Source organism: Musca vetustissima, unplaced genomic scaffold, assembly GCF_032173495.1.
Source record: "Musca vetustissima isolate MV318-11 ecotype Yass unplaced genomic scaffold, APGP_CSIRO_Mvet_v1 utg2750, whole genome shotgun sequence".
Classification (NCBI taxonomy): Eukaryota; Metazoa; Arthropoda; class Insecta; order Diptera; family Muscidae; genus Musca; species Musca vetustissima.
Genome location: NW_026884925.1, coordinates 328,390 through 353,562, shown reverse-complemented (window position 1 = coordinate 353,562; position 25,173 = coordinate 328,390). Strand labels below are relative to the sequence as shown.

At 39.3% G+C, this 25,173-nt stretch overlaps 3 protein-coding genes across 3 annotated transcripts in view; 1 reads left to right on the top strand and 2 right to left on the bottom strand.

Annotated features, from left to right (window-relative positions):
• Nucleotides 1-1,853, top strand: part of LOC133332015 (dynein axonemal heavy chain 10) — an 87,710-nt gene extending 85,857 nt beyond the window's left edge. The window contains exons 53-57 of the mRNA XM_061540399.1: nucleotides 307-447; nucleotides 1,151-1,255; nucleotides 1,316-1,417; nucleotides 1,498-1,644; nucleotides 1,707-1,853. Coding sequence (XP_061396383.1) covers nucleotides 307-447; nucleotides 1,151-1,255; nucleotides 1,316-1,417; nucleotides 1,498-1,644; nucleotides 1,707-1,853 — 642 coding nt within the window. The remainder of the gene's footprint in view (nucleotides 1-306; nucleotides 448-1,150; nucleotides 1,256-1,315; nucleotides 1,418-1,497; nucleotides 1,645-1,706) is intronic.
• A 2,223-nt stretch (nucleotides 1,854-4,076) lies between these two features.
• Nucleotides 4,077-4,983, bottom strand: LOC133332022 (uncharacterized). The gene is made up of 4 exons (XM_061540407.1): nucleotides 4,872-4,983; nucleotides 4,556-4,798; nucleotides 4,397-4,494; nucleotides 4,077-4,341 (listed from the first exon to the last, which is right to left on the bottom strand). Exons 1-4 carry the CDS (start codon nucleotides 4,947-4,949, stop codon nucleotides 4,122-4,124), a joined length of 639 nt encoding a protein of 212 aa, XP_061396391.1. The 5' UTR covers nucleotides 4,950-4,983; the 3' UTR covers nucleotides 4,077-4,121.
• Nucleotides 4,984-8,443: 3,460 nt separating this feature from the next.
• Nucleotides 8,444-25,173, bottom strand: part of LOC133332027 (papilin) — a 33,563-nt gene continuing 16,833 nt past the window's right edge. The window contains exons 2-20 of the mRNA XM_061540412.1: nucleotides 20,806-20,866; nucleotides 20,561-20,739; nucleotides 19,341-20,493; nucleotides 19,090-19,269; nucleotides 18,006-19,030; nucleotides 16,916-17,888; nucleotides 15,061-16,807; nucleotides 14,820-14,999; nucleotides 14,358-14,528; nucleotides 12,973-14,054; nucleotides 12,711-12,894; nucleotides 12,444-12,638; nucleotides 12,189-12,369; nucleotides 11,320-11,890; nucleotides 11,110-11,260; nucleotides 10,510-10,944; nucleotides 8,995-9,156; nucleotides 8,805-8,921; nucleotides 8,444-8,739 (exon numbers count right to left, since the gene is read on the bottom strand). Of these exons, the coding sequence (XP_061396396.1) occupies nucleotides 8,600-8,739; nucleotides 8,805-8,921; nucleotides 8,995-9,156; nucleotides 10,510-10,944; nucleotides 11,110-11,260; nucleotides 11,320-11,890; nucleotides 12,189-12,369; nucleotides 12,444-12,638; nucleotides 12,711-12,894; nucleotides 12,973-14,054; nucleotides 14,358-14,528; nucleotides 14,820-14,999; nucleotides 15,061-16,807; nucleotides 16,916-17,888; nucleotides 18,006-19,030; nucleotides 19,090-19,269; nucleotides 19,341-20,493; nucleotides 20,561-20,703 (8,790 nt within the window). The 5' untranslated portion in view covers nucleotides 20,704-20,739; nucleotides 20,806-20,866 and the 3' untranslated portion in view covers nucleotides 8,444-8,599. The remainder of the gene's footprint in view (nucleotides 8,740-8,804; nucleotides 8,922-8,994; nucleotides 9,157-10,509; nucleotides 10,945-11,109; nucleotides 11,261-11,319; nucleotides 11,891-12,188; nucleotides 12,370-12,443; nucleotides 12,639-12,710; nucleotides 12,895-12,972; nucleotides 14,055-14,357; nucleotides 14,529-14,819; nucleotides 15,000-15,060; nucleotides 16,808-16,915; nucleotides 17,889-18,005; nucleotides 19,031-19,089; nucleotides 19,270-19,340; nucleotides 20,494-20,560; nucleotides 20,740-20,805; nucleotides 20,867-25,173) is intronic.

The window sequence follows — 25,173 nt, the reverse complement described above, 5'->3', positions numbered from 1 at the left end:
CCAAAATGACTCGTTTAGGTATTGACAATGGGCAACTTAAGTCTGTGAATTTGCACTTCGCGCACATGAGGTTGTGGCGCCAGATTGACACATTTCTCTGCTGTAAATACCAATTTTGATATTGTGCTGAATGTTAATGGAGTAGATTGATGTTGCATCACTGGCTACGTATCAGTGTTCTACAATGCATTTGAATAACCTAAGGCCAAGACATTGGAAATCTCCCCTTCCGACAAATCATATTCAGTGCTATATTGGAGCTCAAGTAACATTGTATTTATATGCATATATATTTTTCGTTTACAGGCAATTGCTGGTGAAATTGGTATGGACAATATTCTGGACAGCATTGCAAATTCATTATTCAACGGTCTGCTGCCCAACGATTGGCGCAAATTGGCCCCAGATACATGTAAACAATTGGGCAGTTGGATGGAACATTTACAGGTAACGTTTCGTAATCCAAGTAACACACATACACGCCTACACACACGCACACACACACATCAGTGTGCAGGAATATAAAAAATCTTCAGTGAACACATGCGAACACACTTGATGGCTTGTACGACCACAAAGACAATAAACTTCTCGGCATAACAAATGATTGAGGCAATTGTCTTTCGATACCTTGCAACATTTATCATGTATCCCAACGCTCTATTCAAGTGCTGATATTATAAAGTAGGCATATACTCATAGGGTATTCCGTTCGATCACAAATTCGAACCCAGAAGAAGAGTGTGCGAATCTTGAGTAAGACCAATATATGATTTGTACCCCAAATACAAATACGAAATCTCAAATATCTCATATATCCCCGCTCACATTATTTTTATAAATGGATTCCCTATATGTAACAAATACGAAAATGTATTTGTGTGTGTGTTTGTTGCATGGTCGTAACAAACAACAGTCATTTCTCTTCCTTCTGCAATCATAAATCAATCAATAGCAATATCGACAACTTTCACTCCCAACTACATCAATTCCAGCCGCAAAAGAAATGCTAAGCTACAATATACACATATACCGCTCTCTACTCATGTCCAATCTCATCTACCTTTGTTACTTGTAAACAAAACATCATCAAATTTGCTTTATCATTCCAACTTATTTCCCACTGTCCTCGGATGTATGATGCGTACAGCGCCGTGCTACCCAGTTCAAATACTGGTCAATGTCTGGCGAACCACTGGTCATGTGGCTATCAGGTCTACACATTCCGCAAAGTTACCTAACGGCTTTGGTGCAGGTAATTAAAAAACAAGTATATCCCATTCATATTTTACCAAGACACCAACATTTTTTTTAGATTGCTTGTCGCAAAAATGGCTGGCCCTTGGATAGGTCTCAGATGTATACGTGTGTAACGAAATTCATTGATCCAGACGATATTGAAGAAAGACCTGTAACGGTAAGTTGTATCTACAACATTTCTAATCAGACACAGAGCATTACACTGCTAACGTATGTATATTTATGCCAACTCTTTAGGGTTGCTATATATCTGGATTACATATTGAGGGTGCCCGTTGGGATATGGAACGCATGCAGCTGGGACGTTCGTTGCCAAAAGTACTGGTCGAAGATCTGCCAATATTGTCGGTGGTTCCGATTGAATCACACAGACTGAAATTACAAGTGGGTATTGACAATCTGTAATTTAAGTAGCTCTATTTCATGATCAATGTAATTTTCTTTAGAACACCTTCCGTGCTCCAGTCTATACAACGTCCTTGCGACGTAATGCCATGGGCGTTGGACTTGTCTTCGAAGCAGATTTGGCCACAGCAGAAGACCTGAGTCATTGGATACTGCAGGGTGTTTGTTTGACATTAAATCGGGACTGAATGTTATATTTTTTATACTGAACATAAGACTGCTAGAATTATGACATTATTTTAATAAAATGTTTTCTTTAATCAACTGATATCTGGAAAATACCAGTTAATAATTTCCATTGAGATAGTGAGCTATCAATAATTGCACGTACGGCAATAGACGATGGGTTGTATCGGTCCACGTTTTGGTGTAGCCCCCATATAATGATACCACCCAATATTCGGTATTTCGGGGATTTTTGGTGACCTTTTCTAACCGAATTGGTTGTCGTTCGGTATTTTGGGTTTCCATGGTATAACCTATATGGTAAGTCTATACCACATGTAACGGTATCCCGCCACAAATATTCGGTATTTTGGAGACTTTGGATACGTTTCCCAACCGAACTGCCTGTAATTTAGTATTTTGGGTTATCAAGGGTTTTTTATAGCCCCATACAACGATAGCACCACTATTAGATATTTTGAGCATTTCAATCATTTTTCTCTCACGTTATTTATTGATATGTTCAAGGTCCTATCATAATATGGAGTTTTCCTAAGAGTCCCCATTAATTTTGAATATTTTGATTGAAACCTCATGGGTGAATTTTGCAATGGAATATTTCTCGCCTATATTTAAAAAAATAGCCTCAAGTTTTATAATTAGGCTTCCATAAATTTTGAGTGGCAATTGATAGACCGATAAAATTAAATCATATTTCTGTTTTCTAACATTTCGGTTAAGATTATCTGTGTTCTTTAATGATTCTCCCATAATTTTGAATCATTCATTATGAAAATATAAATACAAAAAGTAAAAACGATTTTCAGTCCGGTCAGGTCGAATATTTTACACCATGAGGATGGCATTAAAAAAACAATAAATTGGGTGGCGGTACCGTTATATGGGGGCTACACCAAAACGTGGACAGATATTTGCATTTGCAATACCAAAGATCCTAGAATAACTTGCAATGCTTGTGCAAAATTTCAGAGCTCTAGACGGGCAGATATGCAGGCGGACACGTACAAATCGACATAGAATTTTATTCAGATCAAGAATATTTACGTTATGTGGTCTCCGGTGAATATTTCGAGGTGTTGCATACGGAATGAGATGATGGATGGTAAAACAAACTGCAAATTAATAAGCTACATTGCAATCTATATCGATGGCAACCTATAGGGGAGACTGGGCCATCTTCGGCATCGAGGCACATTCGACAATCGCGCTTTCGATATGAAGCTCTCCCCGTAGATCACTAGCTTAGAATATAAAAATAAATAACTGTCACAAAGTTTGAAATCTCTAGCTAATAATCTTATTTAAATAGACATGTTTTTGTATTTTTACAAATGTTTTTGTAATAATCCCATTCCATTTCGTAAGTATTTCGTGTATAAAACCTTTCAATTTTAAAGAATTATTATTAAAAAGTAGTTAATTGCAATGAGTATTCTTATAAAAACAATTAAAAATATATTCATTTTAGAAGACGGATAGAAATAAATTAAAAAACTATAAAAAGTACTTTCGGGGTAGATTCGGCATTTGAAGTGGGTCACATTCGGCCATATACAGATAGTGGAATATTATTTCCTTAAAATGTTTTTGAGTGCGTCTCTAAAAATAATCCTTTAATATGTCTCAAAATTACTTATATAAGACCAAACGTGCTTGTTTTGACGAAAATGCCTTGAGATGTCAACGACCGCCGCTAGAAAATATAGGCTTAAAAGTCAAACATTGAGTCGCGTATTAAAACAAAATAGAACATTTAGAGGATCTGAATTTCAACCAGACTGATAGCAATGATAATTACCAGGCTATGACTATGCTGCCGAATGTGCCTGATTAAATGCCGAAGCTACACCGGGTAGGGGCACATTCGGTGAATTTTACACAGTTTACAAAACTGTAAAAATGTTTAACTAATACTAATTTATTATATGTATTTGGTACTAGTTTTTATAATTAAGTATCAGATGACAATAATCAGCCATAAAGTTTTTATATCTGTAGAATAAGTACTGTGATATAGAGCTCTAAACAAAAAGTGCCGAAGGTGCCCCAGTCTCCCTTACCTATACACATTTCTACAATAGCAAATTCTCTTTTGGGTATTGCAGTCCTAGCAAATCGTTCACCCATTTATTTCACAAGACTTTACATTCTCGATGACTTAAAGTAAATGAAAACCTGTTTTATTAGGGAGCATTTATATAGAGCTAGATATAATAAATAGTATTGGAAGCAAATATAGCGATAAACATCGGCACTTTGAAACCGTTTCGTTAACTCGAGGGCTGTAGGCAAAAGCAAGTTTTCAAATAGTCAACAAAACTTCTCTTCAGATGCGGTGTTAGCAGTTCCAAATTCTGTGAATCATTCGATTCCAAATCCGAATCGATTGTCATTTCCTGAATGCTGAAGGTATCGGAGAGTTCAGCTTGTTTCCGCATGCGACTCTTATGCATGTGCGAAGGAAAGAAGGAGATCTCCTCACATTCATCACTGAAAAGAGAAGCCATTCAGTAATACAATGGTTAACCAACCACAATGGACTCACCTTTCCGATTTGTAGTCTACCAAGGGCTTCTGTTCCACATCTCCAGGTATGGGTAGCCGATTGATGGGTATAAGTGTTGCCGATTGTGATTTCCGTTTCTAAATTGAAAATTTGCGGATTAATGTTTCACTGAGGTTCTAGTTTTACATCGATGCTTACATTTTCCTCTTGATAGTGGGTGTAGTTCCTTTTTGCCCTTTCAACTTTCAATTCCAACTTCCGTTGCAAGATGCGACAAGTGTTGGGAGGTTTTATGTTGTCCTCTAGGTCGCTGCTACTGTGATGTGTGGGTGATGAATCTCTGGCATTGTATGAGGTAGTTTTGGTATCAACTGCTCCCCGAAAGCTCACTTCCAATTCTGCCATATGGTCCACAGTGTCGTCATGATTCAAACGAGTGTTCTGTCCATGGAAAAATTAAAATGAAACTTATTCGCCTTTTCGTGTCTTTGGACACTTTTGTACACCTATTTACCGTATCCATGTCAGCTTCCTCGATAATAAACGATGATTTGTCTTCACTTTCAATGCCACTGTCTTCGAGAAGTGGCATTTTATTTGCATTTAAATAATTTTATTTCAATTTTCGTGAATATTATTTTGATGTTGTTTTCCTTTAATTGTGCGTTGTTTTAGAAAAAAAAAATAATCTATGTTCGTAAGCATTGCGCATGTCTGAGTCGTATCAGCTGAAGATAAAAACAGTTTTGGAGTACATACATAACCGTTAGACATGTGTCAAACGACGCGTGTTGCCAGTTGGGAAAAAACATTTTAATGGAGTTGAAATTCGAAAACTTGAAAATAATTTCAAAACAATAATATATGTATGTATAGTCGAAAACGCTATAACAGGTAGTTGTTATAAGCGATATAAATTAATATACAGTAGAAACTCGTTAATCCGGATAATTGATTGCAGACCCAAATCCGGATTACCGAGATTATCGAGTTTTTTCCAAATGTTTTAAATATGTATTAAATTAGTGTTATTTTAAATAGTTTTTTTGTTTTTATTAAAAAAGAAATTCATTTCAAACATACAAACTTAAAATATAATAGGTACAGACATATAAAATATATATTTCATAGTTAACATAAATCGACATTCATTTTTTTCGGAAAGTAATCAAGTATAGTTGTTTGCCGCGAATTAGATAAACATTTTTCTAATGCCTTTTCCCGCAATTCATGAAGAACAAAAACTTTTTCTATGCCGACATTATTTTCTTCAGCCCATTTAATTGACTTTTCTAAACTTTGAACAGCATATTTTGCTTCTACGGGTTGAGCTTTAATTAAAGTATCAGCCTCTTCATCCTCTGTAAATAAATGTGTTGTTATCCAACCATTTTCTGAGGAGTAGTATTCTACAGGAGGGTTCTTATTAAATGCCCTTGGGTTCCGAGATTTGCCGACTACAACAATATTTAGCTTGTGGTCACCGGATTTGTTGGAACCGCAAAGAAATGTTATTCTTTCTTTACACGTTTTTCTTTCAGGAGCATTTTTTTTCTTTTTCATCGTGCAAAACTACTGAACTGATAAAGAATGTGCAACAACAAAACATTCGTTGCTCATAATTCAAACTGTATTTACGACTTCAATAAAAAAGCAAAATAAATAATGTTTGAACATAATCCGGATTGTCATGTTGCAAACAATCCGGATTATAGGATACGCAATGAATTGTGAAATGCAGTCCGGATTACCGAATAATCCGGATTAGCGAGGTCAGGATTATCGAGTTTATACTGTATTGTAATTCAGAATTCGATTAAATAAATTGTAAAAATTCGGCACTATATATTATCATCATCAATAAATTTCCGACATGGTCATATTATTTTTGAGAAAATACTCATAAAATAGCAAATGAAATTGTATGTACTACAAACAAGACCATGGCATATATACGTAAGTCTAAATGACTTACTCCAAAGGACAAAAGTCGGACGGACTACCCCATTTTGCAATACATCTCGATATAAACAAAATTTGAGACACGCCATTTTATACTAAATTTGGAATTACATATACTTGGGGTGTTTTTCGAACGAAACTATTTATGGAAGATATTTATATATCTTCCATATTGTTAGGAATATAACTTTAGATTTAAGGGAACCCCACCCATTCTCGATTTTAATATTTCAAGATTTTCAATGGGCTGGTAAATCAATACCAATGCTTGTTAAGGTTTGTAACTTTACACATATATAATTGAAGATTTAAAAGAGAAGAAAAATAATTTACAAAACAATTTTGTTATTGTTTTGTTGTTGTTTTTTGTAATTAAAGAAAAGTCCTTATTTTCGATGGCGGGCATGATAACTCCTCACTGGAACATCGGAATCCGAAAATTCCAACGGTGTTAGAAAGAGTACATCTCTGGCTCTCGTATGAACTAGGATTATTGACTTCGTTCTAAAATTAACAAAGTGGCGGACCTTTGAAAAAATATTTTTGGAAAATCGCCGATTTTTTACCAAAACCCAAGTCAAAAAATAAGGAAGAACTTCACCGATTGGCTTTATCCTAGTTCATACGATAGCTACACACTCACAGAGAAACGTGTAAAAATTTGAAGTCGATTGGGTTATTAGTTTTTGAGTTATCGTGCCCGCCATTCGCAAAAAAATGTTTAGAGAAAAACGCGTTTAAAGTTTGAGAAGCCCTTCAGCCGTCACTTAATGCTGATACAATAAATCGGCTATATCTTCAAGACTTCTTGAGATTTTCATTTGAAATTTTGTAGGGACATTCTTTAATTAGTGTAGATTCGAATTATATCAACAAAATTTTTGATCTCGAGAATGGGGGGGGTCCCCTTAAGTTAATTTAGATGAATTCCGTTAATTTAAGAATTTGAATTGTAACGTAAATTTCTACTACGCAGTTTATTCGAATAACTTCACAACAACAACTACTGTATAGATTTTTCTACCTTCTTCCATTTCCTCTTTCATTGTCTATTTTGTTATTGACGTACAATTCTTGTTAAACGTCATCATTGATGATCGCTTAATTCCTCTTTCGCCTGTATATGTGTTGTTGTTATTGTTCACTCAATGTAAGTTTGTATGTGTTTGTTGCATTGGTAGATTGTTCGTAATCTAGGTGTTACCAGAAATCTAGAAACTTCTGTAGCGACAGGCAACGCTCATATAAATAGGGGAAATGGCAAGGCAGTTAGTCAGTTATGAATCAGATCGCGAATTGAAACCGTCAAGTAACGTAAAGCTGTAAAGTTGTGTCAATAAAATCATTGTAATAATCGTAATCAGAAAGAACCCGCGTTTTATTTAGTACGAACTGTATTGGGAAATAAAACAACGTCTACACGGGATTAAGTAAAATCCAAGAACGTAAGAATATGTAATGATGCACATGTAACGAAAATAGCCGGAAATGTGTTAACGTTGTACTTTTTGTAGCAATTCGCTTTCTGAATAGCCCATATTTACAATATACAGCACCACCTGGATGAATGAAAAACCTCAACACATTTTTATTCATTTTCATACAGTTTATCTTTTTATTTATTTACAAAGTTTATATATAATAAAAAAATGTTTTATAATTAAATGCACAAATTTCTGTTACATGCTTCATCTATGAATATTATTCTAAATAGATTAGGGGTTCATTATAAAGTGGGTTCGTTAGTTTTCATTGTTTCTCATTCTTCTCATTTGGGGCAAATTTAAAAATTAATACTTGATCGCATCGACTTTATTGACTCGGGCAATAAATAGGAACAAATTATTCACTAACATTTCTTAAAGTTAATATGAAAAAAATATATAAAATAAACTCGGTTACAATTTGAATTCTATGCTGCTGACACAAACCATATCCATCAATTAGTAATTACAAAACGGAATCTGTTCGGAACAAAGATACATTTTTGGTTTCTACAAATTAATTCATACTTGGCTAACAAATAACGCTTACGATGGCCTGAGGTTACTCTTAACGGTTAAGTAATGGAAAATGTGCATAAGATGAATTATTGGTTCGTCTAAAGGTCAGGACAAGAATTTGTGCGCTCTTCGATATTGCAGGTGATCGACAGGATAGCTAGAGGGAGGAGTCTCCCCAAGTGATTCTTACATTAGATTAGTATCATATCAAATAGAAAATGTAGCATCATTTAAAGATTGTCGTAAGTCAGTGGATTGGGGCTCCAGCAGAGAAACCTCAAAGCTGACCAGCCAGGGCACACGATCTACAACAGAATTTGGCATAATACTTGTTCTTGCAGTATCGTCCTCTTACGATCAGATTGCAATTGGCGAAATGGCCATTGTCAATGCACTCTGGATTCAATGGTATAGTAGCTGCAAGAAAGAGGACACAGAGTGTGAGTTATGAAGTGCCTTCAGAGATCGATGTGGTTACTTACATTCAATATTTATATTCTCCTCACTGAAGCCATAGTTAACAGCATTGGCGGCCTTGCAACCGTATTTACCGGAATCGGCTGTACTGACATTGTTAATAATCACGCGATAAGGTTCACCTGCATCGAACATAGGGAGTTCAGAATAAGTTATTTTGACTTTGCTTGTCACTGCGTGAATAGTTTTACTTACGAACTGATATTTGGATACGTTCACTGGGTACCAATGGCAGACCATCCTTTGTCCAGGTCACATTTGGTGTTGGATATCCTTGAACGGAACAGCTGAGGGCAACCGTAGATCCGGGTTGATAGGTATTTGAAGGATCCTTGCCAATGACAGCGTTGACGGGAACTGTATCGAGTAACGCAACAAAAAACATTTTAGATGGCAGAAAAAAAATTAAATAAATTAAATTCGCTACAAAACGACATGCAAATAAAAACCAATCGGTATATACAAAACATCGATTCAGTGTTATGGTGTATTCTATTCATATCAGTATCTTGATAAATAATCAGTAGCGTAAAGCTAATTATACCCATGTTGGACTTGAACTTCACCCATTCTAAGTTTAGAGAAAATAAAATAAATTTGGAAAATTAGCATAACAATAAAGGTATCAAGCTCGAAACATAAATCTAACTAACTAATCTAACTGACTAATACGTGGGAGTATTTGTGAGAGTATTTTCTTTATTGTTCCAAATTGAAGTTGGTGTTATTGTTGACATTTGTCAAACCTTTAGAATTAATCGTTTGCTTTAAGCAATCATTTTGGTATTCCTTAGTCAAAGACTAGAACATTTTCTAAAAATAAAGCTTAAAGGTTAACCATTTTTTATTTAGTCTTGTTTTAGTTCATATGCCTTTTTAATAAGTCCCTGGTTAAATAAGAAAATGGGGGCCAGGATTTAAAAAATATCTTTACAAATTTCACCCAGAAACGAAAAAAAACATTGAGTATTATTTGTCAACGAATCTTGACCATCCTTCGACTGCATCGTTGAAGGATAACTATACCACATTTCCCGAACATTTTCTAAATTATATGGATATGCATTTTTCAAACTTTTTAGCTATAAGCTATAATTTAAAAACGTTTTGATTTGGAAATTAAATGAACATGGCAAAAAAAAAATCAGCCGGTATCAATCAAATGATAGCTAAGTTCAAATCACCGGCATTCCCAGCAATAATGGGAGCATTGTTTATCATTTTATATAACTATCAGTTTAACAAAAGATTATCCCAAGAGATAAACGTCTATAAGTATTATGAATAAATAAAACCTAAAACCCTAGATGTAAATAAATAAATCGTTATGCAACATAGTTTAATTAAAACTCACACACATTGATTTAAGATTTAAATCGAAGCATTTTCTTCTGTTGGGGTATTTAACCGGCACCGTTATTTGAGATCATATATTTTTTAGTATTTTATTAGCATTAACATTAACATCCTCCATTACAAGAACTTTAAATTATTGCCGATTTTTCATTTGGGAGACTTCGAATAATCGTAGACGCAGAAGAATTTCTATGTAACGGCCGAATACAAATATTAATTTAATACCAACATGTAAATGTGTACAATGTGCGTAATTACACATGCAATTAAACGAAGATAAAACGTAATTTATTGTCCAAAGAAAAGATGACACAACACCGCATACAAATACAAATGTCATGTTCGAACACTTACCAACAACATATGGTGGTGGTACTGCTGGTGGTCGGGTGGGTCTGTATGGATACGTAGGTCTTTGGGTAACCGGTGCCATTGGTGACTCAATGATGTATTGCAGATATTTCGACTCGTCATTGTTTGCAGCTCGCACCGGCCCCACAGCTACCAATGTTACCTTTATCGACGAGGGACGGACACTCAAACGATTCCAGGCTTCACATGTGTACGGACCCAAATCGGTCAATTGCACCGAACGGAATGTCAAGGAATAATCTCGAGTCAATTCGAAGCGATTACTCAACAAGGGTAAACGTCTGCGATTACGCCACCAATGCACCATCGGTTCTGGATGACCACCAGCAGGACAACGCACCACAGCCGGTCTATTCAGGGTAACAATTTGGGTTACATTCTTATCGCCATATACATAAGCAGGCATTGGGACGGGATCTGTTGAGGGTTAGTGTCGGGGAAAACAAAGCAAAAGCAACAAACACCAGAGCATGCATAGAACAAAGCAAATGAAAACAAAAAGCCCATTCCAAGGAGGAATTGTTAGTAAAAGGTTATCCAAACACCGCCTAACTCGGCTTGGCTGGTTGGCCATTTACATACCTGTCACCTGTAACTCAATTTCACGTCTCACAGGTTCGCCTAAGCCATTGCTGGCCAAGCACACATATGAGCCGCTATCAGTTTGACGCACTTGGACAATTGTCAGATCACCGCTAGATGTCAAAACATAACGTCCTTGGTTGGTGTCAACCTAAAAAAAGAATTTCACTTGAGGGTAGGGCCAACCTTCGATGGACTTTGTGCACTTACCACGACGTTGTTGCGCGACCATGTAACATTTGGCACGGGATTGCCAGTGGCAAAGCACCTGAGAACTGCGATTCCACCCAATGGAGTATTCACATCTGTTTCGGCTTTTTCTTTGGGAATAAGCGACACCTTGACATCCTGTGGATAAACTACGACCGGTGCGGGGGTGGTGGGTGCTGTTGTCGGCCTGGTAGGTACGGCTGGATGTACACACACAAAACCGCAGCCATTGCTGCAGCACTTATTGTCTTCACGACAATCAGCATCAGTGTGGCATTCACGGCCACAAACACCATCGCTGGCCGTCAGATGGGGGCATGTACCAGGTTTGTTGATTAGGCGGCATTCGGGCTTGAATTCTCCAGACCTTTCACTGGAAACCTCTACAGCGCACTGTTGGCCATCGGGACAGACATAGTCAGCACATGGATTGTCACATTCACAACGCGAACATTCCTCGTCGACGGCCACTCGGTGTTTGCCATATGGACAGGACAGCGCCGAGCATTCCTTTTCGTACTCTTCGCATCTATTGACGGGCAACACCTCGTTAACTGAGGGATCGGCCTCTGTTTAAACGGAAAGGGAATTATTTGTGTTAGATTAGATTTCGTTCGGAAACTAAATCTTTAAAGATAACATCTACCCCGTCACCCGAACAATACAAAGATAACCCATAACCCAATTAGATTACCCGTGCTTCTTAAAAACTAACTACAAAGGTGAGCGTGCAAAAGGGAAAATCAGTATGACTGGGTGGATATGTGAAGGTGCATTTAAATTAATTAATTGGTGCAGTGGATGGTCATGGTGCAAGTGCTTATTTTTACGCTACAAAGGTGCGGGAATAAGGCGCCCATGCAGGCAATCTGGGCTTACTTGAGCAGTAGGTATAACAAGATTCATAGGAGCGGAAATTATTCTGGTTGCCAGCACAACCCGAATAAATGAACGACACGCAGTTGCCGCGAGCATCGTCGTAATACCAACGACGTTCGGTGAGAGCCTGTCCATTGCAGCGCCCAACATCCACTTGCTGCTTGCAGATATCTGAACTCATAACACGGAGGGGACATTTAGATAACCAGTTTCAAGATAAACAATAATCAAGCTAATTGATATACCTTTGGTATCGCTGTACGTGGGTTCTTGTCCAATTATGCACCGGGATTCGCACTCAGCCCTACTTTCGAAACGATTCGCAGTACCTTGGCAGCCGCCGTAAGTAAACGGTTCACATGTTCGCGTCTCTTTGTTAAAGTAGAAGCGAGTCTGCCACTGGCGACATGGTCCGGACGATACATCCTCGTTACAGACATCTACTTGAGGCTCAATGCGATTAAACTTACCCGTTTATAACACTACTAAAGAACTATGGAAGATTAACTTACCCACTCCCTTGAACTCGCCGCACTGGCGTTCACATTGCTCCCTCGACAAGAATCGGTTTCCATTACCACCACATCCGGTATATGTGAAGGCCACGCAAGACATGCTTTCCCTGTCGTAGTGCCAAGCAGTGGTACTGTTGTCGCACTCACCAGCCTCCAAGGGTAGGTCACAAACTGAATAGCTCTGGAAGGACGGGAATTAAGACGAAAAATTAAGACTCATCACATATACAGACGTAGCCAAACCCGCACTAACACTTACCGGTACTTGTGGTTCGTCACCACCACACATCGACATGCATTCCCGTTCGGTAACAAAGTTATTGCGATTACCGCGACATCCGGAGAATTCGAACTCGACACATCTTCCTTCACTCTCGCTGTAGTGCCATCTGATCATAGTTTCGTTGCAATTTCCAGCCAAAGCAGGTAACTGGCAGGTGCTGTGAACTGCGAAGCATTCATCCTCGCACTCGGACTCTGTGGCATAGTTGTTGGCATTTCCACCACATCCAGTGTACACAAACTGATCGCACACACCATCTTCGCTGTTGTAATACCAACGAACCTCATTCTCCAGGCAATTGCCATGGGCAACGGGAAGGAAACACTTGTTGCTACTCTCAACTTCAGGACTGGCCACAGATTCTGGCTCAGGTTCGGGTGCAGCTTCGGGTACGGCTTCTGGTGCGGCTTCGGGGGAGCAGCGTCTGTTACATTCTTCCTCAGTGGCAAAACGATTTCCATTGCCGCCACAACCGCCATAATAGAACATTGTACAGCGAGAATCCTGCGAATCATAGTACCACATGGAGACATAGTTATCGCAATCACCCATATCCTGAGCAAGCAAGCACACATTTTCCTCCACAGGTTCCTCAGGTGCGGGCGCTGGTTCAGGTATAGCTGCGAGTGAAGGTTCTTCAACGGGCTGCGATTCCACATTGGGTTCGACGTGGCTAGCACATTGTTGGGCACACTCTTCCTTAGTTTCGAAGCGATTTCCATTTCCTTCACAGCCACCGTAGTAGAACTGTCGACACTGATCGTTTTCCTTATCGTAGTGCCACACAAGAGTATAGTCGGCGCAGGGACCTTGGTCCGGTTTCTCATCGCAAACATTGGTAATGACTGCTGGTTGTTCCGGCTCCGGCTCAGGGACCGGTTCCGGTTTCTTTTCACAGCGTCGCATGCAACTTTCTTCGGAAGTGAATTTGTTTTCGTTACCACCGCAGCCTCCATAGTAGAATTGGCGACAGCGTTGATCTTTCGTATCGTAGTACCACATGGGTTCGTAATTGTTGCAATCTCCCACTGAGGCTGGGATTTCGCAAATATCCTTAGCTAAATTTGGCACAAGAAGAAAAACCACAACCCATCAATTAATAATAATTACTGCAAAACGGAACGGGGTTACGATTGTTTCACAACACTGACTTGCCAATCTAAGCTGACAAACATCGATCTATCAAATGGGTATTTACAAAAGACGGCAGACAGTCGGTTGGACCGACAAACGCGTACCCACAGCCATATAGTTGGAACAGTGACCACTGGCCAGTTACTTCAAAGGCAAAACTGCTGAACATCGCCACGGCACGTTCCACATATGGCTGCAGGCACTGTTATCAATATGGAAAACCTTACCAACTTCCTTGGGGCAATGGTTCTCGCAAGACTCCAATGAGGGGAAATTGTTCTTGTTTCCACCGCAGCCCGTGTAATAGAAGGGCAAGCACTTCTTCTCGGTCTCGCTGAAGTACCAACGTGGATGTTTCTCACTGCAATCACCGGCTTGCTTGGGAAGCGAGCAGTAATCTACTTGACAGGCGGGGATCGTGCACGTGCATTACATTCATACGATTCAGTTGGAAAGGAGAGCGTGTGTATGTGTGTGGGGGATAACAGGCATACAAAAAGCAAGCAATGACAAACATAAAGTGGGAGGAGGGGGAAAATAAATGGATATGTGAGCATTAAATATTCCATCACCAAATGAGGAGGGGTATAATGAGAGCTTGTAATTATAATCACAACCGCCAAAAGCATTCGCCAGTGGCTAACACTACATAAAATATATTTGCATCTACAATTTGAGAATAGTCAAACCTTTGTGGACTCCTGGCTGGCGACAATGGTAGTTGCATGCATGTTCCGTGGGATAGTTGTTCTTGTTGCCCTTGCAGCCACCATATCGGAAGGGGCGGCAGACATCGGTTTGGTTGTCGTAGAACCAGCGTTCAAAGTTACCCTCACATGGTCCCTCGTCCATGGGCTGATCACAAGGAGCTGCAAATACACATACACATAGTTTTCCATTAAATATCTCAGATAAATCGGCAGAACTTACGTGTCGTCTCGCTAACTGCACAGAAGGACTGGCATTCTTCCTTTGTATCGAAACGGTTGTTGGTGCCGAAGCAGCCACCGTATTTGAACTGCTCGCATCGACCGCGTTCGGCATCGAAGTACCATTTAGTAAGGTCGCCGGTGCATGGACCAGAACTCTTGGGCAAGTAGCAGGCCTCTTTTCCTTTGTATTCCTGACAAGTTTCTTTGCACTCGCTTTCACTTTCAAAACGATTTCCGTTGCCTTCGCAGCCTCCATACCAGAATTTGGCACAGGCTCCGTAGGATGTGTCAAAGAAGTATTTGATACTGAAGTTGCCACATGGACCGGTCTCTTTTGGTAGTCCACAAGCCTTCTGAGGTGGTTCCTTGACATTTTCACATCCTTCAAATTTGTTGCCTTGTGCTGAGGTAACACCGTCAGGACAACAGCCGTATTTGCTTTCCAGACATGTGCATCCCTCAAAGTTGGGTCCCTTGGCAGGCGTCTTTTCATCTGGACAACATTTGAACTCGGTTTGTGAGCAATGACAGCCGTAGTGATGGGGTCCTTGGGCAATGGTGATGCCATCGGGGCAGCAGCCAAATTGGAGTGTGTGACAAGCGCATCCTTCAAACTTAGGTCCTTGAGCCGGTGTAAGTTTGTCGGGACAACAGCCAAACTGAGTGTTTTCACAGCCACAACCTTCGTTGTAGTGACCACGGGCCGCAGTTTTGTTGTCTGGACAACATCCGTATGGAGAATACTGGCAGTCACACCCTTCGAAGTCGGGACCACGAGCACTGTTAATGTTGTCGGGGCAACATCCGTATGGAGAATTCAGACAGCAACCTTCACCCAATGGACCGTGAGCGGGAGTTTCCTTGTCTGGGCAACAACCATATGGTTCATATGTGCACGCCGCACAGCCTTGGTTGTCGGCACCTGTGGCAGGTGTGCGACCATCTGGACAACAACCGAATTCAGAAAATCTGCAGTCCGTAGAACTGGTAGGAGGAGCAACATCGCAACCAGCAAAGTCGGGACCAGAAGCAGCAGTTGTGCCATCAGGACAACAGCCAAATGATGCAAAGGAACAGGATTCAATAATTTCGGGCGTAACAGGGACCTCTGTTGTTTCGGGAACTTCGGTAGATTCGGCAGACTCGGGAATTTCAGTTGACACGTAATTGTCGAGTGCTGGTTCGGTGGATATTGTGGTTTCTTCTTCAGGCATTTCGGTGGTTGTTGTAGGTGGTACAGTAGTTGGTTCAGGACAACCCTCATTGTCTTCGCCTTCAGCGGGGGTGTATTTGTCTGGACAACATCCAAACAGTGTTTCTTCGCACTGTGACTTGGGACATCCCTCATTATTCTTGCCCGCGGCAGGTGACACACCATCAGAACAGCAACCAAATTCTGTATCTTTACATGTCTTGGGAATGGGACAACCTTCGTCGAATGGACCTTTAGCAACAGTTTTTCCATCTGGACAACAACCGTGTTCGGTTTTGCTGCATTGTATTGTCTTCTTACGCTTGCATTTTTTGGGTTTAGATTCTTTGGTGATGATAGCTTGCAAGGTATTGGGAGTACTCTTCTCAAAGTCGTCGTCTTCCGATGTCCAAATATCAACTGTGGTAGCATCTTCAGTTGAGAGTGAACTGTCACCAGAACTTTCGGTGGTCGAATCGAAAAGATCTGATGGGGTAGACAAACCTTGTGAAGTCGTTGTCGGCTCACTTGACGCGCTTTCCGTAGTCTCTGACTCCAATGTGGTGAAATCGGATGATGCCTCTGTTGTAACGTCTGAAATTCCAGTTGTTTCCGAAGATGAGGTTTCTTCACCGGCGTCAGTTGTGGTGTCTTCTGTAACTTCAGTGCTGGTAGAAATTCCGGAATCTGTTGTGGAGTCGGTGATAACTGTAGGTGTGGTTGAATCAATTTCTGTGGTCTCTGCGTCTGTAGATACTGTGGATGCATCAGATGACGAATCGGAAGTTTCATCTGTAGACAATGTCGTTTCAGCATCTGTGATAGTGGAACCAGACGATTCAGTAGATTCATCTGTAGAGCTTGATTCGGAAGTAACATCGCTGGAATCAGTGGACACAGATGAATCAGTAGTGACTTGGCTTTCAGTGCTACCGGAAATATCGGTGGTGTCAGAGCTAACCGTCGTATCTGTAGATGCAGAAGCGTCAGAGGTAGCCGATGCAGCAGTGGTCTCGGAAACACCTGTTGTCGAGTCAGAACTTTCAGTTGATGTAGATTCCTCTGTTGTGTCTGTAACCTCAGTTGTGGCAGATACATCTGAGTCCGAAACATCGGTTGTGACTGATGCATTGGTGGTATCAGAAACATCTGTAGAACCTGAAGAACTTTCGGTGGTCGAGCTTGAGGCTTCAGTTGACTCCGAAATGTCAGTACTGGTCGTAAATTCAGTTGTACTGTCAGAGGATGGTGTACTATCGGTTGATGTGGTGTCGGTGGTAACTGTTGTATCACTCGATGTCGTTTCAGTGACATCGCTAGAAGTGGAAACGGATGTTTCCGTTGAAGCATCTGATGTAGGCGAGACTTCAGTTGTGGATGTAACATCAGTTGAACTTGTGACATCAGTTGAACTTGTAACATCAGTCGAAACTGATGCATCTGTGGTTTCCGAAACATCAGTTGATGACGTTGTATCAGTTGAATCTGAAACATCTGTTGTGTCGCTAACATCACTGGTAGTAAAGAACTCCGTAGATGCATCTGTAGAACCTGAGATGGATGATGAATCTGTTGCGCCTGTTGTTTCAGTGGGCTCAGAAGAATCAGTAGAAGCACTAATATCAGTAGTTTGGGTAGCATCTGTAGATGTCGACATATCAGTAGGTTCAGTTCCCTCGGTAAGACCATCAGTGATGGCAGACGACTCGGTACTTTCTTCAGAGAAGCTTTGAGTGGAATCAGAGGTTATTTCAGTTTCTTTAGTAATATCTGTAGAAGATTCGGTTGAAGCGGCAGATTCGGTTGTGTCCGTGGTTGGTGCCTCTGTAGTATCATCGGATATAGAAGAACCAGTCGTCTCCAATAAGGATTCAGTTGTATCTTCGGTAGCATCAGAACCTTCAGTAGATCCTGTCTGTGTTTCCGTGACACCTGATTCAGAAGTGGTTTCTGTGTCGCCGCTACCCTCGACGGTATCCATACTTGATACGGAAGTACTTTCTGTACCATCTCCAGAACCTTCGACAGTAGTAAAGGTGGCATCAGTTGAGCCAGCTTCATCTGTTGTGTCAGTCGGTGGAGTGCTGTCACTCATCATGAGCTCGTCGGTGATGAATGAGGAAACAGTTGTTTCTTCATCCAATTCAATGCCGTCAGAGATTTTTAGATCTTCACTCATCTTGGCTGTAACCACTTTAACATCTTCGTCTTCCTCCTCCTCACAATCTTCCTCATCATCATCGTCGGAAATGTCTTTGTCCGCACTATCAACGGGCATGACTTCATCGTCTGTGCAAGCGTGTGTATTACACTTCTCAGAAATTGATTCTATCTTGTCTTCATCGCAGTTATCGGATTTTATTCCATTTGCTAAACACATCACCTCACGATTTCTTTCACCGCCACCACATGGTTTACTACAAGATCCCCAAGGGCCAGTAAACCATTGACCAGGACATTCCATTTCTTCTCCTTCGCATTCCTTGGATGCTTCTGGTTTCGTTGCAACGTCACATTTCGATTCATCAGTGACCTTTGTTACCGTTTTTCCATCAAATTCTCCACAAAGGACTATTCGCGATTGGACACCCTTGCCGCAAGGAGACGAACATTTACTCCATTCCGATGTAAACCACTGAGTTTTACATTTCTTCGATTCGCAGGGTCTTGAGAGGAGAGGAACTTCAGGAGCGCAAAATTCATCGGGATAAACCTTTCCAGATTTCGAGCCACAGATGGCGGTGCGTGTTTCTGTAGTTTGTCCACATGCATCGCACTGAAATGAAAGATGGTTTGAAAAGGGTACTCTCTAAACACGTTTTCGATTCCACTTACTCCACTCCATTGAGAAATTATCCAATCGACTCCCTCACAAGGGGCTAACATGCACGTCGCCTCTGTTTCGGGCTTCTCCTCGACACAGTCTTCATCACTTAGCACCCGCTTGCGACCGTTCTCCTCAATGTAACAGGTTACTTTGCGCGTCTTCTTACCTTCTCCGCACAATTTGTCGCACTGAAAATAATGCGGAGTCGCAATAGTTAATGGTACATCTGGACTGGTGTACTTTTTTAAATTATACATACCGGTGTCCACGGGCCCAAATGGTATTTTGGACAATTCTTGACATCGCGATTGCACTCTTGCTGCGTGGCGGGCTTGTTGCCTACTTCTTGTAAACACACCGAATCATCTTCCACGGTGCGTTCTCCAGTTGGAGATATCCTTTCACAAGTGACATTACGATCTTGGGTGCCATCCGAACCACAGCCCTTGGAACACTTGCCCCACTCAGATGTTTCCCAATGGGGAGCGCATGGCTCAGTTCCACATTCTTGGCTTTCGACAGGCTTTGTTCTTTCGTCGCAGAAATGGTCATCCACCTTGTCCAAGTTGAAGCGATTGTTGCAGCTGACATTACGATGTTGAATGCCGCCACCACAGGAAGCACTACAGGGTCCGAACTCCATATGCGTCCAATTGTAAACAGCTGGGGTATTGGAAATAACCGTCTGAGGAATACTGTATTCGTAATCAACGCTGACATTTTTATCCTGAACCAGGACAACAATATAAATCGATTCGGTAATTGGACCACGACAAGTTAGCTGGTCTGGTGCGGCAAATCCATGTGGTTTGCGCTGATATGTCCACCAGGAACCTGCAAAGAACATTGGTCTGGGGAAATCTATGCGCCAGTTTCCGTTCAAGTAGTAGTGACTGGTGAGATTGCGACATGCCAAATAATTATTGGAAGGCTCGGTTTCAGTTATACGAATATTGGTGGCTCCACTCGGTACCAAGAGTATGTCATTGTAACCGGCAGCCAAGTTGTTAGTTGTAAAGCGATCCTTCAGGGTGCGGCACGTAGTTCCGTCTCCCCCGCATTGACGACAGTTGTCTTCTTTGGCATTCGATCCCAACATCATATCACAACCCACCGGCAGGCATTGACCGTCGACGCACACATTCAAATCTTCATCGTTGCAACGAGTTCCGTCGATAACCTTAGCCTTGTGTCGGTAGTAGAATCGTTCACCTTTGGGCATACAATTGAGTTCACAGGGATTGGGCGCACTTTTGTAGGGCACCCAATTGTAGTAGATACCGTCAAAAGGTACATTGTTGAAACGCGAACACTGCTGAGCTCTGAAATCGGGCTCATCCTCGGGACAATCTTGAGTGTTGCAAGAGAAGTATCGGCGATTACCACCATTACACAATGGCGAACCGTCAGGCCTATAAATACACAATATGTTGAAAGGAATCCTTCTTTTCTCCAGCACTTGTTTGCATTAATTCTTACCCCGTTCTCCTACATTCTCTCGTCTGATACGAAACACCGCCACCACAAGAACGTGAACATTCGGATGGAGAACTCCATTCGGTCCATTCGTTAGGATCATTACCTTCGCCGCCGGGAACAATTGAACTAGCTGGTAAATACATGTTCGCGCCATTCTGTCGCTTAAGTCTGTCTCCAAACTGCAAAAGAGAAAATGTGATGGGTGAATTCCGAAAGGTTGTGTGTAGTGTGTAGGTTTAACTTACAAATCTGGCTTGAGAACTCTGCACACAGACAATTATAAGGAATGCTATCAAGGGCGGTAATCTGTTGAGGATAATAATTAAGAACACATTAGTAAAAAAATGAAATTAGATTTATGTTTTATTGCTAAAAATGCGAAAAAAAAATGAAAATCGGTTCAGATATTCCGGTTGACACGAAATTTTACTCAATATTCCAAATTTGACACAAGTGATGTCAATTTTCCTTACACAAATACATATTACCAAAATGAGAACAGATTGGAGCAAGGTATATTTATCCCTTTGCCCCTCTCTCCTACAAACAAAGACTTGCCGCAAGTAAACTCGCCTAATCTAAATCATGACAATGCGTTTGAAATTTTTTTATTTTTATTGAAATACATGTTATGAACTTAAATTTTTTGCGGAGCAAAACTATGCGGTGATTATCTTATACTTCAGCCTCTAACAATGCCATAGTTATGACTTTCATAGAAAATGAAATAAAGTTTTTAGTCCATTTCAAAATGTCATTGCCAAAACTATTGGTTTTGCCTTTGACCAGAACGGAAAGAACATCATAACTTAATGAAGTACAGATGGATGGGCACACAGATATGACTTGAATTTCAGTTGATACAACAGATAACATAAGGAGATGAAATTTACACAGAAAAGGAGATGAAATTTAAACAAAAAAATATAGTGGAAACACTTGTTTTGGAACAAAATTCTACATCCAGAATATTTTGTCCGTATTTGTGAATCTTGGAGCAGTTAAATTTTGCTTTATTTCCGACACCGAAATACGTTTTGTATGCCTTCATGGTATATTTAAATTTGTTTCGAATTTCATTTGGAGTACATGGAATGCATTTAAATTCAAGGATAAATAGTCCACGTCCGGTTCCTTTCCTAAGCTCTTCATTGAATTTAAGTCGCTGTTTGATGTTCTTTTTCATTCATCAATCTGAATTTGCACAAACATTCACAATTTTAAAAATTACCAAAAAGTAAACAAATATTTTTAATATGGTCATAACGCGTAGTAAGAACGGGAAGTTCCAAGAAATCAACTGATGAGGATCAGATAATTATAGAGGGCGGATTATCAATATACTGATGTACTTTTGTTCGTATTAATTTGTTTCAACTCACTACTTTTTAGTATAAAGTTATTTTTATATATTTCACATGGTACTAATCATGAATTAAATAAATAAATATAATTGAACCAAAATATTTGTAAACATTTTTGAAATTGGAAAAAAGTGATTTTTGTTATTTGAATTTTGCCTTGTAAGGGCAGTGATCATTTGAAAGTAATTTTAAGAGATTTTTTATACTCTTTCGAGTCGAGCTTGATGATCTAAGTTTTGGAAAAAAGTGTTTTTATAATTATTATTTTTTTTGTTTCAAAGAATCCACATCGTTAAATAATATAAATAGGATATGACATGAAATATAAGCTCCCAAAAATTAGTATTATAGGAAGTGATGCAAATGTGGTATACCCATTTGTTTTTAGATTGCCAAATTTTTATTTTTTATCCGATTAAATTGAAATTTTGCACATAACATGCTACATGTGTTGTCTTTTCATGTATCAATTTGAAAATAAAATTATTCTAACAATTTAAGAGATATTTGAGAAAATATTTGAAATTCCATTAAAAGTGATATAAAAAAAAGTGAAGGTAATGTGGTATACCACATGATGTTAATGTGGTATAGTATAATTTTCACTTCCAATTAATATCTTATATAATTTATTGTTTTTAATGAATGCGAATTAGCTCGAGATTTATGTCTGTTAAGATTTTGAACGGATAGGTTGAGTGGAACTTTAATTTGTAATATGTAATAATGTCTACACATGGCAATATTTAATTTTTGTATGGAGAAGTCGTTAAAACTCATAGCCTTTGTTTTTCATCCTTGTGGTACTCTCGTAGAGTACAAATGTTTCAAATAGTAATAAGATTTTGTCTAGTGCTGGCTTTTTTCATGCAGACTCAAGGTATACCACATTACCTGCACTTGTGTTTACTGAAGAAATGTTTAGTTTTTTCCTAAATTGGTGATTATGTGGTGGAATCGCGCATATTATTTGATTTTTAGTTCATACTAATTATTTTAATGCTTTAGTAATAACGATTAAATTACATCCGTAAAACAAAAAATTATTTTTAAACTTGAACCGAAAAAAGTCATTTTCATGAAAATTTTAATTTTTGGTACTGATTCTCAACGTGATTTAAATAAATTAAACAGATCATTGCTATCTTATTTTTTTGAGAACAACAAACTATACAACATGTTTCAGTTATTCTAAAATTTTCAGTTTACAAAAAAAAGTGACTATACCACATTACCAACCTATACCACATTTGCATCACTTCCAATATCTATGGATACAATCGCTGCTCAATGGATAGCAATTGCAAAATGATGGCAATGGGCTATGGGGTAAGGTTCAGCTTTACTTAGTTATTATGTTTTATTGTTTCACACAGCAAGGTTTAAAGTTTAAAACTCAGCCCTTAGCCCTCAGTTTAAAATTTAAACTACGAATTAACTGAGAGCAATCGAATAGGCCAAATCGCGTAGATTATTTGGTGCCACCGTGTGTTTTGCACAGATCAACATTGTACAACATAACTTCATCGTAACCAAATGGCCTGCTGAGAAAATCCATTATCGTAAATGACGCATTCATATTTTTTGTTTGCATTCGTTTTCCGGTATGGAGTTAAAATACTCCCCGAATTATTTCTATTTTTGGGAGCCAAAAATTCTAGATGTCGTAGTCGATTGTAGGTCTACTCACATGTGTGTGTAAAGACACAAACATGTCTATTTGCTTCTTAGGAATATTCATATTTTTCATCTTACATTTGTGATGTCTTTAAGAGGCTATATTCAGAATGCCACATGCTTGACATGTAACACAATTTCATCTTCGGCCGGAAATAAACGAAATAAACTCAACATATCAACAAAACTCTTTTTGTAGGCGGGGGGATAAGTGACATCTGATGGAGATGCACTCCATTTCAATACTAATTTTGAAATTGTTGTAATTAACTCAAACTAAATCGAAAAAAATATTTTCTGTTTATGCCCCTGTTTGAGTGCGAAATGTAATGAAATTCAACGTATCAATTCGTGTTTATTTTAAACTGAACTCAATTTCAATGTCCTTTATTGTGGCATGCATACAAAAATAGAATTGCATTTACCAACACTGGTGTTACAGTCAACCAGTTTAGAAATAGCATATTTTTGGGCGCATTATATACTATAAAATGCTATAATTTTTTATAGCGAACGATTTGTTTTAAACATGTCTTATTCACCACAATATGTAAAGGTGAATAAGAACAACCACCCTGCGGGTGTTATCAGCCGGTATTTTGTCTTAATGGACATTGGTACAATTTCCAACCGAAGAAATCAACCCATTCTTGTTGTTATTGTTGAGAATAAGTCACATAAATAATTGCATCTTAATCAAGAAGTTTTGTGTACGTTTTACGATGAAAATACGTTTTATGATGAAAATACACATACGAGTCGAGAGATTCCCCAATATCGAACCAATTTCAGTCGTGTCGATATATATCTTCTTCATAACACTCATCTTTCTCACATTTCGTACAAACACAGTAATCAACATTTTTTTGGAATATAAATTTCCACACCGAACAAGGAAAATAACAGTTAGTCTAGTACAGCGAATGCCTGCTGGGGGCAAGGCGTCAAAGCGTAACGTTACATATCAGCGCCACTACCAATTCATTGCAGTATTGTCCCTCCCGCTGCCATCGCTGGTTGCTACAAATATTGGCATGTGAAAGTCGCGTGCCACTCGCAGTGACAAAATGAAATTGGCAGCGGACCAAAATCCAAAATCAAACATAGTCAAACAAAAACACAAAACCTTGCAGTCATTTCGTTTATACGTTTAGATTGCACGAACATCGGAGGGGCCTGGTAGGGAGGTGTTACATACAAACAGATAAATATTTAGCATGGTCCTGTCTGTGTTTGTACGACCGGGAGAGAAGAGATTATCGTTGTTCATTATTATTTGGTTGAGCCGTATCGCAACACAGGCGTCCAACTGTCTACGTTTATGGTCATACTTTCTCACATGATATTTGTTTGGCGTGCGTGTCATACACGTTTGTACGTTTTGCATATTTGTCCTAATGTTACAGTGTCGATTGTTGGGGGAATCAAATATTTAACGCATCGTAGTATTGACCTGAGACTCTACAATCGGAAGCATTTTAAATTCACATTAATTGTATTTATATGAATATTATTTTTTAATATAAAATTACCCGGTTAATTATTTGTTTCCTAAATGTTAACAAAAATAAT